The 13579-nt window shown below is 34.8% G+C and overlaps 2 protein-coding genes across 2 annotated transcripts; one reads left to right on the forward strand and one right to left on the reverse strand.

The window, feature by feature from the left end:
• Positions 1-7801: 7801 nt before the first annotated feature.
• LOC143220653 (myosuppressin-like) lies at positions 7802-8222 on the forward strand. Its single transcript, XM_076446269.1, is given in 4 exon segments — positions 7802-7859; positions 7862-7912; positions 7915-8010; positions 8134-8222. Coding segments are annotated over 4 exon segments (294 nt in total).
• Positions 8223-9921: 1699 nt separating this feature from the next.
• Positions 9922-13567, reverse strand: LOC143220654 (C2 domain-containing protein 5-like; the record flags this gene model as incomplete). The annotated part of the gene is given in 15 exon segments (XM_076446270.1): positions 9922-9995; positions 9998-10007; positions 10079-10225; positions 10307-10432; positions 10492-10658; positions 10745-10943; positions 11021-11193; positions 11196-11337; positions 11407-11498; positions 11501-11971; positions 11974-12194; positions 12266-12434; positions 12515-12664; positions 13218-13434; positions 13436-13567. Coding segments are annotated over 15 exon segments (2490 nt in total), but the record flags the coding sequence as incomplete, so codon positions are not given.
• Positions 13568-13579: the final 12 nt, after the last annotated feature.

Here is a 13579-nt window from a genome sequence, read left to right on the forward strand (position 1 = left end):
TCGGTAGTCCCCGTTCCTTGATTCGAATTCTACCTTGACTGTCTAACACATTGGAAAATTGTCGAAGGGTAAGATCTGTTCTGATCTTAAATAACTCCATCCTTAAAGAAAGAAAACACCATGTCTTAACATAATTAACTTTTTAATTTTGCAGATTGAACTTCAAGTAAGAAGCAGAGAAAATTTCTTAAAAAATATAAAAGGAGAAGAGGAAATCACATTCAGAAATTGTGTACAAATATTAAAAGAAATAAATATGGAACATAAATTGTGCAATACAAAGGTACCTTTCGTCCTTTTGGTAATAATCCAAAAATTGAGGTAACATTTCTAATAATTCCATTTCATATTCTACGAACGAAATAATATCCTCGAAAGGCAGAGAGAAAATAACGAAATGTAATTTAGAAAAGTGGATATTAAAATTCTACGAAGACTCATAAAATTCCAGTAATTCCTTCTATTGTTTTATTGCTCTGTAATTTTTACGACATTTATTACCTCGTTAAATTTATTACCTCTTCGATAAGTTACTTAATCATCTTGATCGATAATGTAATAAAATATCACAGGTTCGGTAACGAGGAAAACTATTTAAAATTTCAATGAAATAAAGAATCGAGAGAAACGCAATAAGAAGAACTTTTAATATAAAAAATTTTTTTCTTTTTTTTCTAGGTAGTCCCGGAAGTTGTGGTTTTGTTTACAAGCATTCTTAATGAGGCAATATGAAATTGCGAGCAAGAAGAAATCCCGTAAGAACCAGTAAAGATGCGAGCAGAGCTAATCAAGAGTTGATAAGACGCCTCTTGTCTCCAAAGTTCTGTCATTCAGAGCAACTATTTGATCGTTAAAAATCTCGTTTACAAGCTGCGCGTTCAAGTAAGAAAACAGGCCGGAACGAAGGGGGTTGTGTAAGAGAAGACCCCCTTGTATTGCGCAACCGCCGGCATTTTCATGAAACTTTTATTCAGCATGTCGACAGGAAAATTGAAAATGTACATCAACCGTTGTATGAGAGGGTGTGATATGCGTGCGATTTCGCCTGGCGCCCTGTTGAAACGCGCATGGCCAAGGAAACGGCGCGTACATATTTAAGGGCTGATCCCTCGCGAATGTCGCCACTATCATCGTTGCCTTGGATCTTACCACCGACCACCACCTTCGCTTAGATCCACCATTTGTCACGAAGTGTCCAGTGAGCCAGCATCCAGAAGGATCATCCGCTCTTCGCAGTTTCTGTGACAAGTCGTACAATACCTTGGACTTCAGTGTTCGTGAACAGGCAACAGGTGAGTGGTATGCTTGCTCCGAGATACCTGACACTCCTATTATCTAATATCCTATGATTAATTCTGAAATCTCGAAATTTCACTTCAGGAGACTGAAAAAGGGGATATTTTCTTACTGCTAACAGAAAGTTTGGGCGAGGCGTCTGGTCGAGCCTCGACGCTTATTACTTGTTGCATAAGAAAACTTGTCACGTTTCACTATCCAACTCTAGTTAAGCTTCCTAATGAAATTTTTAAATTGAGTTACGAAATGGTTTTCCTTTAAGCTTCACAATCAAGCTTCTAGCCTGCTTTTTTTTTATTAATCTTCCTTTTAACACTTTGATTCGGTTTTCTATTAAAAAATTCTACCTGGTGTTTCACGTATCTCTTTCATGCAGATTTTGCTGCGTGCATTCGCCGTATTATTTGGTAAATATTTTAACACGTTCTTTGCCTTGATACCGAGACTCGTGTAATTCCTGCTCCTGGGGTTACGTAAATTGCATTCGAAGGCACACCTGCACGCGTGGATCAATTTTTATCTGACAGATAAAAAATGAGCTCGTCCCAAATGCAAACATTAATTTGGTCGACAGCGTTTGTGAAATGTTTATTCAGCCTATCTCGGGGGATAGTTTGCACCGCAGTTTGCCCTTATAAAAGACGCGGAGAGACGGAGCGAATATGTATTTGCGAAATGTTTGTTCGTCGAAAGAGATTCCAATACATCTCGTAACCTCTGTGCTTCTTTATCTATCTGATATCAGATTATTTCATTTCAATGAACATTCGTTAGTTCATAATTTATCTTTTATCCCCTTTTTCGTTTCAGATAAGAAAGACTAGCGATAAAGAAATTTAATGCTCGTCAAGCCATCGAAGCTTTTGAAACGTTAGATATTGATCAACGAAACGGAATAAAAATGTTTCCTATACCAGTAAACTATAAATTTAGAAAATCACACGATTCAACTATGCAGATTCCTCGTGATATTGAATTCCTCGCGTGAGTTTCCGTATTTCCTTTTTCTTTTTTCATAGCATTGCAAAGTAGAATGCGTTTTACGAGGAATGTAACGTAATCGCGCATGTCGTGGGTTTCAAATAAATCCTACGCGAAGTTCTCGATCTCTCACGATTCTCGAGATATTCTTCGACGCGTAGAAAGTCATTTCGTAGCGGTCTTAAAAATCGTCCTGTCTTTCCACTGCGGCCAGTTTTACGACGGACGCACACGAATTATAACTTCCTCCCTATGAGTTCTGTTTCACAATGGGATTTACCGGGAAAATTCAATATTCAATTTCGCCGTAAGCGTACCCGGCCTGAACTTTTAGATTACAACGGTTAAAACTTTAAATTCACATGGTTTAAACGTAATTCCTTATTAAACATTATATTACAACAATCTTTCATAAATCTTTCTAATCCCGCGCTGCCAGTGTTCATTTATTCTTGAACACTGGCAGTATTAGTAGATTAAACGTGATATCGGATTAAACAGTTTCGAAGCTATATAGCCGCGGAATTTATACGGAGTGTATATTAAAAAATCTGTAAGGAATATTTAATGATGAAAATCGAGGAACGAACGATTTTACTTGAACTTCTTCGACGAGAGAGTAATTTATTATCTGTACGATCTGTGTTTAAATTTTTTCGTGAGCATAAAGGAGATTGTAATTTACTGATAAAAGATCGAAAGGATAGAGAGACTCGATCTGCTGAACTATTAGGTTCATCACGTTCCGCGACGCTATTTACATATTTTCTCGCATTTTATGTAGTAGACAAGAAAGCGACTACATTTTTTCTTAACATTTAAACGTTTATTCCACGTAGAATTTTAAGTAGTAAAAGTAAAAACCGGCACGAAAGGGATGACCTGATATATAAGCGAAATGTCATAAGCATCCATATGTACAGAGCTGATATTCTAGAGACCTCCTTGGTGCTATAGAAGAGAAATCATACGATCGAAAATGTCATTTCTCGATTTCGATTATAAGAGTCTATACGATTGCTGCAAAGTCTATCTTATTTTATTTCGCTATTAAAGTTGTGTAGTAGATTGCTCCGATTATACGATATTAATAGATTTAATCAGTTTATATTAAGTTCGTTAATACCGTAATTATTTTTAAATTAAACTCGTGGTCTTTCTTTTCAAGAAAATACGCGATTTTCTTTACCCGTAAATCTGACGAGTCTCCATAAAGATAGATATACAAAAAACACCCGTAAATCTAGTATTGAAGATATTATCTTTATATAAAGATAAAAGAGAAGCTTCGAATTGTTATAATTCATCGCGAAAATATTCTCCGATTAATAAATGGTTAATTTTCAATTTTTTCCCTTAACTCTCTCCTGATTATCCCGCTATTAGCGTACAATAGAGCAGACCATGAACTACGGTAGTGATATTTCAGATATAAACTCGATTAAGAACTGACATTCATTTCCTCTCGAAATCCCACGAGCGTTATCTCCCAGGCTTCTTAATCGATCTGTGACAAGGGTTGGTCGAGCGATTGCTCATCAGGTGTCTCGGTTCATCAGGATTTACATAGGCCCTCCTGAAACTCCTGTTTGTAAGTAATCCGATGAACCTTCACACGCGTCTTCCCTCTTTCCGATTTCCATCCTTGCCTAGAAAGTGTTTAGAAGGTAAACGCCCGTTGTTTTTCTACTTGAGCCGAAATTTCACGGAGCACTTCCAAGGAGGATAGGAAAAAGAGGATGGTGGAATTATCTTTCATTGGCGACACGTGTATGACGAATAGTGATCGAATTAAAGTCTTGGGAGGATCATGATAAATAGATCGATAGGAAGAAGAGCTTGTTTTTCAGTCGTAACGAACCCACTGCCCACGCCTTTATACATTTATATCTATTATATATCTGTTTCGCAATTTATTCGCCACTTTTATTCTCGTTATAAATGTATTAGATTCGTTCCGCGGTTCTATTTACATTTTTTGTCGCATTTTGTAAACTATATCGATGATTAACGTGTTTGCCACGAACTAGGAAAAAGTGGTGGGTCGAAAAGGTGACCACATTTTTTCTTGATATTTAACGCTAGAACTACCGACCTATAACGAGTATCTAAATATATTATTGTAGTATCTAAATGTTTACGAATGAAGAAAATCGTAGTGATACGAAGGAAATGAACAACTACGAACAATTGTGTTTCGATCAAAATGAAAGCAGGCAACAATTCTTTTCAAAAGCAAGTTTGTGTATTAAAATAAAATATCTAAAAAGTCATTTTATTAGTCATTTTAGTAAAAATAAAAACCGGCACGAACTTATGGGATGATTAAATATATAAGCGTCTGTAGCTCTATTTTTCGTACGTCGTTTGGTCGGATTTTCACTATTTTCTTAAATTACGATAAATTACGAATATTAAAGATACCGTACGAACAATCGTAACAGAAAATCGTAAAACGTACGGTGTTTTATTCTACCGGCGTCGAAAGTTGATGAAATTAAGTAGTAAACGCTAGCTTAAGTCAGACGGTTTCATACGTCTCGACCACTTTTCTGTAACTGAATACAGAGCATAAAACTTGCATCACTTCCATCGTATATCTTTATTTGCTTCCATACCGTAGGGCAATTTTTTCGAATGGATAAGAGAGGGAGAAATAGTTTACAAATTCTTCGAATTGTATTAAAAATTAAGCTCTTCGCAACGTAGTTCCTTTTTAATATTTCGTAGATTGAATTAATTAAAAGACATTCCCGTTGTCGAAGGGTCGCATAACTTTGGCTATGCAATTATCGTTGACCGTTTTATGCGAAAAAAAATGAAGAATTTAACATTTTACGGAACTCAAAAGTAACCGTGAAAACTATCGAGCAAATTGGAATCTATAAAAACCGCGCTGCTCGTGGGAATGGTTTTCTTTACGAAATTACGTTTTTCTCGTTAAACGAAGCTTGTTCCCTACGCTTTATGGCCAGTAGTTTGTCCTTTTGAATGTTACAATTAGTAAGTTTGATTATCAGAGACGAAAGTATGGGTTTAATTGAACCGGCAAAACGAGTGGAAAGGAAAACCAAACAATTCTTACTGTCGCCACAGGAGATGGGCACGCAAGGTCACTAGAGCAATTCAAAGTAATTCGATTAATTATTACTACGTCCCGAATTATTTATTTAATCGTCTTGACCCTCTGTTACGAAACATACTCCCGAAACTTCTTAAAGGATATACGACTCTAGTTGCTTTTCCTTCCTTTTCCTAATTTCTCGTCGTTTTTTGTTACAGGAACAGCTTTCAGCTGATGAATTGATTTTTCAGCAAGGCAATTTATCATAAAAGAAACGTTTGAACGTTCTCGAAGAAGTTCAAGTTGAGATACAACTAAACTTTCGGATACGAAATAGCGATGCTTAAGCTGGTCGAGTAGTATAGAGGAAAACTACAAAGGGTTTAAATTCAATTTCACCGATCCCATTCCTAAAGTTCTGTCACGCATATCGTTTCTCCCTTTCATCGCTGCACCATTGAAAGCAAAACGAAGAGTATAAAGAATTATGCCATAGTAGAGTACCGGTTAGAACATTCTATCCTGCGATATATCCTTTGATCCTGCCTCTAAGAAGCTGTTAAATATTTCCAGGCGAAAAGTTTCCCTGTGTTTCCACAAGCAGTAATAGAATACGAATCTAACGTGTAAGCACTTGATCGTTACGCCAGAAATTTGAGAAGTCCTTGACATTTATCCACCTGATAATTCCGATGATTCATCGTTAGTACTCTTGATATCAGCTTTACGTTACTAATACCTCGATAAGAAGGTACTTGAAACATCGCTATTAATCATCCACGATAGAATCGTTCAAGTACTTTCACATACGCATAATTAGTTTCCTTCACATTCTCCAATTTTGGAAATATTTCTTAAGCTTTTAACACTTTGGAGACGAATGTTACTATACACGTGGAAATTTGTTGATTTGTTAGAGTAAAAGCTGTTTGGAATGCAACGAAAAATAATTTTAATCGCGAGATGACCATCAGTCACCATTCAATAAAATTTGAAATCGATATTAACTGGTATACTAAATTTAAGACAATGTAATAGTATGCGATGCATTGGGATTAAATAATTCCATGCGTTAATCAATATACGATTTTCTATTTACTTTTCTAAGAAATATCATCGGCTTTGTAGTAGAAAATCTTTAAATTCCTATTCTTCTGTTGCGAAAAAATCGTCGAGTGCAAAGGGTTAACATTGGCATCGATGTTGGACATACTTTTTAATTCACAATATTTCCCTCGGTTTGTTGTTTTCAATTATTTAGTCTATCACTCGATGTATAGTTAACTTTATTTCTCGCAAAAGAATTAAATCAAAATGGGATTAACAGCGTGGCACTTTAACGAATAAAGTTCACCTTTTCCTTTTATCTTTCGTCTTACAGGTCGTATATATGTACATAGCAGCTCGGCATTCTTGAGCTTCCTGACGATCAGCTCGACAGAAACGCGCCTTGTTCGTCCGTTTTCTTCGATTTATCTCCCGCGGTGTTCGTTTTATATTTAGAGACTGAAAACTACTAAACATTCCAGTCACGCGGCACTGGTAATACGATTTCCCGACTTTGAGCTTACTTCTGAGATCACATTCGGATCGGCCTGCCTTATTTGCTCGATATTCCGATTCCGTCTTGTGTAACGCGATACTTCCCTTTTCCTTTTCAAGGGACCGATAAACATTAGACGATACTTCCACGGTGATTTTCCTCCAAACTTTATGTGTTCCTGATCCTCGATTTTAAGTATTTCCCTGAAACTTTGTCCCTTAGAGTCAACTCATCCTTCGCTAAAAAGTAATTCGCATTGTAAATAATTATGAATTATTTTATTTATAAATTATTTTAATACTATTTCTTACCATATAGTATAATATTACTTCTCTTTTCTTCTAATTTAACAATATCAAATTGATAAATAAATAATATTAAATGAGCGTTCGATAGATATACCAAAATGTTTGGACCTATTATTTGTTAAAAATAATTTTACATGATTTATAATTTACCTAACATTTAGGAAAAAGATACGCCTAGCTGTTTGATCGTGAAATCGGTATTGCTGGCGTTGATATTAAAAATAATATGCTATGCCATTGTACCATTAATAGCATACTTGTTAGAGGAAAATTGGTTTCACAAGTTAATTTTCTCGTCGCTGCAAGTGCGTCTACTTCTTATTTTTTATTTCTATTAAACTCTCTGCATCCGAAGTGTCCATATAATACTTCGTATCAGTCTGTAAAATAATAATTTTACTTGTTAATGAATTTTGAAACAATTCTTAGAATACATCGAAACAGTCTGTTTGTAATCTGCACCTAAATCGATATTAATTTTGCTAATAGTAACTATACGTTTCTTATGATTGCAAAAATAAGAGACCTAAACTAGTCGTTTTATTAAATACAAATGAACGAAAGGATACTTTGTATTAAAAATTATTTATTTTTCTCTTTTTAAGCACAATGGGTTCATCGATCATGATTCTTCTCTCGATAATAACCGTCGGAGTATTCTATACCAACATGTTGCCGCATTACCAACGCGATGCAATCCTGATTTTTTGGATGAACTTCCTCAAGGATCCGCAAGGTGTGCGCCGCTCTTTCTAGGATATACGAGCTCGGATCAGAAATGGAAAGTTACATCGACGACAAAGAAAATCATATAATAGGTTTGATCTTTTCTTAATTTAAGATACTTGTAATATTTCCGAATGAATGGAAATATCATTTCCGAATTTAACATTTAAAAAATGAAAAAAAGGGACACGTTTAATATGATATGTCGTTTGTAGGATTTCACGAGAGCATTCCACTACTAGACAGCGGCGTTAAGAGACAGGATGTTGATCACGTTTTCCTACGCTTCGGCAGACGTCTTTAGATGTCGTGCAAATGATGCTTCACACTTAAAATCGAACTGTTCAATTCACCGCATCGTCAAGCTATGAAAGAATGTCTGCAGACCCATTTCGATATTCTTCCCTGAATTCATGTTATATCGATTTATGTTCTTTCCTATTATCGGATGATTAAATTTAATCGTAATGATAAGCAAAGAAAAGTAATGGTTGTCTAATTAAAATCGCGATGAGTCACTTATGTATCGTGCGACTTCTGGTTTCATTTGGTTTCAGAAACTGTTACAGAGGTTCCCCCTACTCCCCGTATCCCTCACCGGCAAATAAATTCTATAGCGAATACATAGCAATAGCTTGAACTAATTAAGTTTTTGCGTGTACTAACGTTTTTCTTTCGTTCTTTCCGAGAGAGAATAATTAGTGTTATTTTATTTTTTATCCTATACTTTAGTTTCGACGATGTGGAATTGGAAAAAATTGTTAACGGCAAGTTCTAAATACTATTTAACGATTTTAATCATTTATTAAAAGTCAATATTCAGAGTTATAATAAAGATACAAATTAAATGTCACTTTGTCTCATTAAAAAATAAAACGACACTGATTATTTTGCCCTTTTCAATAAAATAAACAGGATACTTATAATCAAAGCAAACATTTAATTAGATGACTATTTTATTTAATCACACTGTAAAATAAGAAATAACCGGTGGTTGTGTCAGAAGAAACCGAAAATACATTTTACAATGCACATTTATCGTGTGTGTTTAAATCTTGCACAATAGGTACTAAATTGATAAGAATAAATCGGTACAATTATCAACAAACAATGGACAAATGTAAAGGATTAGAGACGTATACATAACAATCCAAAATGTACAAGGTACTTTGTAAGCCATATTCTACTAATAATCTAACTTTGTACATCTTACATAGTTCTGAATTCCAGAGAACATATTCAACAACTTTAGAAAGATAAAAAGTTGCGAAACTTGGATTGCTTCTCCATAATGTTGGAAACATTTATACAATTTTTTTTTATTATTCTTAATATTTGTAGAATTAGAACAATTTAATTCGCCGAATTCTCAAAGGTTTACCAACAAATTAATTTTTAAGGGCCAACATCAATTTTTGTTCATCTTCTGATGGAAGTGAATATTTATCCACACTAACATCAATCTCTATACATTAACCAGTTTCAGGACTTAATGTTACATTTTGGAAAAACGTTTATTTTTGTTTATTACTTTTACAATTGAAGAACAAATTGGATTCCATTCAGATGCCTAAATTATACAGTCTGCCTGTAACAGTTGTTTACTTTATTGGGCAAAAAAATTGCCCACAAACTTCATACACAATTCTGAAGGCACCTAATCACCGAAGCTGCTTTTAGAATTCGTTATACGGTGTTTCTAAAATCACGCTTAATCGAAAATGTGCGTCTTGTAACATAATAATCATTTTTGTTAGAGAAAAGCCGCTTGACTAAATTTACAAAATTTCATAATCTTATCTACGTTCAACGAGTTCTCATATCTTATAGTGCTTATATGCTAGAGATTCAAATATTTACAAATCCTATCCTATCACAGGGGATGAGATAAAATCCGTCCAAAATAACTAATGAAGTTCATCGATCAACGAGAAGTCAAACTTCCGACGTTGCTTCTCGGTGTGCAGTTGTAGCTATGGAGGCGCAGAATGGGGAGGTTGGGGTCAGCAATTTGAAGATCCACAGAGCTTTTCGTCCGCGAAATATGACACGGATACCACGTCTCCACCGACATTATCAAACACTGACCCTAAAATTTCATTTCCTTTAGTTCTATTCGATTAAAAAAATTGTATGGAAATAAGAAGTTGTTATATATACTTGGTTCTTATGAGGACTATGAAGAAGGACGCATTTAGTCATAAAAAACGCTACCATTGCATTCCCTCCTAAGGCTGTAATGTGCGCACGAACGATTGCTAAAACTTCCATCACGAAACTATGGGTAAACCCACTTAAACCACCATTCTTTAATAGAAAGAAGATTATTAATTTTAATTAATTTATTGCAAGTAATTTATTTATCCGCTTAATTACGAGAATACTAACTTCTCTGATAGATGTGCTTTCGCGAATGAAGAAAAAGTTCAAGTTTCCTAAGTACCTTTCTATGCGGCCACCCGGTAGATAAGACAGAGGTGTTATATCTACACCGTATCTTCCTTTTAAAGGCACCTGTAAAGAATCATTTTAATTAGATGCTTCATAAATTACTTCTTGCACTAATAACTTACGTGCTTATGTTTACGTGTTGCATGGATTTTAGATCGTATTGGCGAACGAGTCCGAGACTTCAATGCTGGCATATTAATTAGGGTAGCTGAATTCAAGTTAATACTAGACGCATTATCCGATGAAACCTCAGTGTGATCTTCGAGATTGAATATCATATCGCTGTCATCTAAGTATCCAAAACGTTTTAGTTAGATATGTTCAAACATTACAAGTATAACAAGTATTCACAAAAAAGTTAAAATAAATATCTACCCGATTTTTTTACTTGATCTTTGCTCACAGAATGGGATATCAATTTTTTTTTAGATTTATTTATCTTTACCGGATCTCCTAATCCGAGTGCCATACCAATTACTGTAAATTGTATTTCATCTGGCTCAGGAAGTGCCAATTTAAATTGCATATCACACAATGCACATGGAATCATTCTTCTTAATTTGAAATATACAGACTGAAACAAGGGAATAAAATGGTCTTTAATTAAAAAGACGATTGTCTTCAGCAATAATTCAAAAATTACAAATATACCTGAAGTAACTTTGCAAAATATTTAGAGGGCATTGATGCAAACTGTCCAGCAGGAATTTTTGTCCTTGAAATTTGGGTGAACATCTGTAAATTTCTCACAATTTCTAAATCATCTAAACCAGGAATTACTTGTGTATTTACTACATGAAAATCCTCTGGAGGTCTGTCGTCATTAATAATGATATTCTATCCATATCTTCAATATCGTCGACTTCTAACACGCAAGTATCCCTTGGACCTACGCTAAAATCTACATCGGGTAGATCGTCATCCGATTCATCGGTATCAGAAGTTGTGACACGTCCATTTTCAACATCCTATAACGAAAAGATCACCTATTGCTACTTTCCAATTAGAAGAATAGATACAGTTAATAATATACCTACTCCAACTGGTTTCAAACGATAAAACTCTCTGTTTTGTTTAACTGTTTCAACTAAAGTTTTCTGAATTTCAGCTAATTGCTCCTCTTTGTGCAAGAATTTCCAGAAGCAATTTGCGGAATAGAAGGTGTAGGTAATGCAGTTAAAAAAACAGCAGTGCCTACAGCCATACCAATAATTAATCGTTCACCAACAGACACCTGTAGTTTTAAGCCAAATATTGCGTTCATTCCTTTAACTTTTAATTTATTTAAAAGTAGACTATGTAATTCGTATTCTAAAAATGGCAAGCAATCTGATATCTCTTTAGCATTTAGTTCTCCTCTAAGATCCTTTTTGGCTTTACACGCGGTGGCTTGAATAATGCATCCTCTTCCGGTCGTTAAAAGATTTTCTAGTAACTCTATAGTGGTAAACATCACATCTGGTACTCTAGCGCGCTTACATATGGCGCATTTTGACATGTTCACTCGAAACGGAACACTTGCTTCATTGTACGGTAAGTGACAAAGACTGCATTTGCTTTGAAACTGAACATCGTGATCCCTGCTTTCTGAGGTGTGCCTTACTTTGCCGTTTGTGTTGAAGTTGGTACTGATGTTTCTGTGTCACTTTTCTCCGCTTTTACAGGTACCGGTTTTTGTTGAACTTTATCACGATCTGCTTCTGAAGGATTAGCACCTGATCCTGATTGTCCTTTGTTAATAAAAACATTATCCGATTCCTGGCTTGAACTATGAAGATTAATTACAGCTGCAGTACCATATGCATTTAGAACACAGACATCATCACTGCAAAATAGGACACACCATCGATATGACAGTAATATAATGTACAACTAATTTTTTTATATTGATCTTACCAAATACTGGTTTCCTCTCGGTAACCAATAACTACATTACACGCTAATGCTCTGGCATGTGATCGAACTTCCATTCTGACTTCCTTCCACCATGCGTCGCGACTCTCAGGTTCTTCTAAATTGCTGATCCTCTCAAGAAGTTTCACTGATCTTGAGCTTACAAGACCACCTGTCTCAAAGCAGATACGTTATGATTAAGCCCAGCAACGAGATCGAAAAGAAACATGAAGTATATTTTAATATGCTTACCAATGTGCAAAATAAATCCTGGTGGGTATTGTTGCATAGTAATAAATGGGTATTCTAGCATTTCAAATGCATCTTGATTCATAGTTCTTATCACGGCAGTCGATGGTTTTAATCCAGTCATTGATCTATCATTTGCTCCAAATGAGTTACCTATAATATACATCACTATTTGTTTTTGATTGTTATAAAAAAGATTAATCTAAACTAAAATTATGTACTGAAATATATATTATAAATATATCTTCTAAGGAAAGAATGTCTCATAAAGTGATTCCTTGTTCTGCAATATAAATACTCAGCAAATAATAGAGGAAATAAACAAAAAAAAAAAAATTGAGAAAATGATGATTTAACCATACATAAATTAAAAAAAAATTACCTAGACCCATGTGGAATCATCATGAACTATGCTATTTTTGTTTCAGGAATTTCTTCTTTGCTGGTTATAACTCACTTTATGAGGCACCCTGTAATTTGAATTTATCCCATAATAAACTACCTACAGATCAATGCATTTAACAAATAAAGTGCAGTTGTAGCACTGTATAAAAGCAAATCCAATTATGTTCCTGAATCAGTAGAAACCATAAACTTAAGTTAAAATTCAAGTATTTGACAAAATGAAAATATATTCTATATTATCTCAATCAAAAGGTGTCTAAGTAATACATACATTACTCAATGTATAATTAAGAAAACTCACCTTTTGGAGTAACGCTCAAATCCGAATCACTGGATCTTCGATGTAACGAGACAGTGGGTTGTGCCTTAGTTGTCGGTACCTGACATACTTTTGAGACCATAGAAGGAACAGCCGGAAGTGGATAAGATGGACTTAGAGATGCCTCATCTTGTTGCCTATGATCGGGGGAAGGAGGGGACACACACGAGTTGTAAGTCATATTAGCAGTGTTAGTCATTATTAGTTAATTCATCCTGATCTAATGCTTCTCTTATGCTATGATTCTCATGTACCGCATGATCTACAGATGTCAATGACGTCGAATGGTTAGTATCTTTTGGCTTTAGTTGTTTCATTTCTATGGTACTATATTATTTCTAACC

The sequence above is a fragment of the Lasioglossum baleicum genome, unplaced genomic scaffold (genome assembly GCF_051020765.1).
Source record: "Lasioglossum baleicum unplaced genomic scaffold, iyLasBale1 scaffold1385, whole genome shotgun sequence".
NCBI classification, from domain to species: domain Eukaryota; kingdom Metazoa; phylum Arthropoda; class Insecta; order Hymenoptera; family Halictidae; genus Lasioglossum; species Lasioglossum baleicum.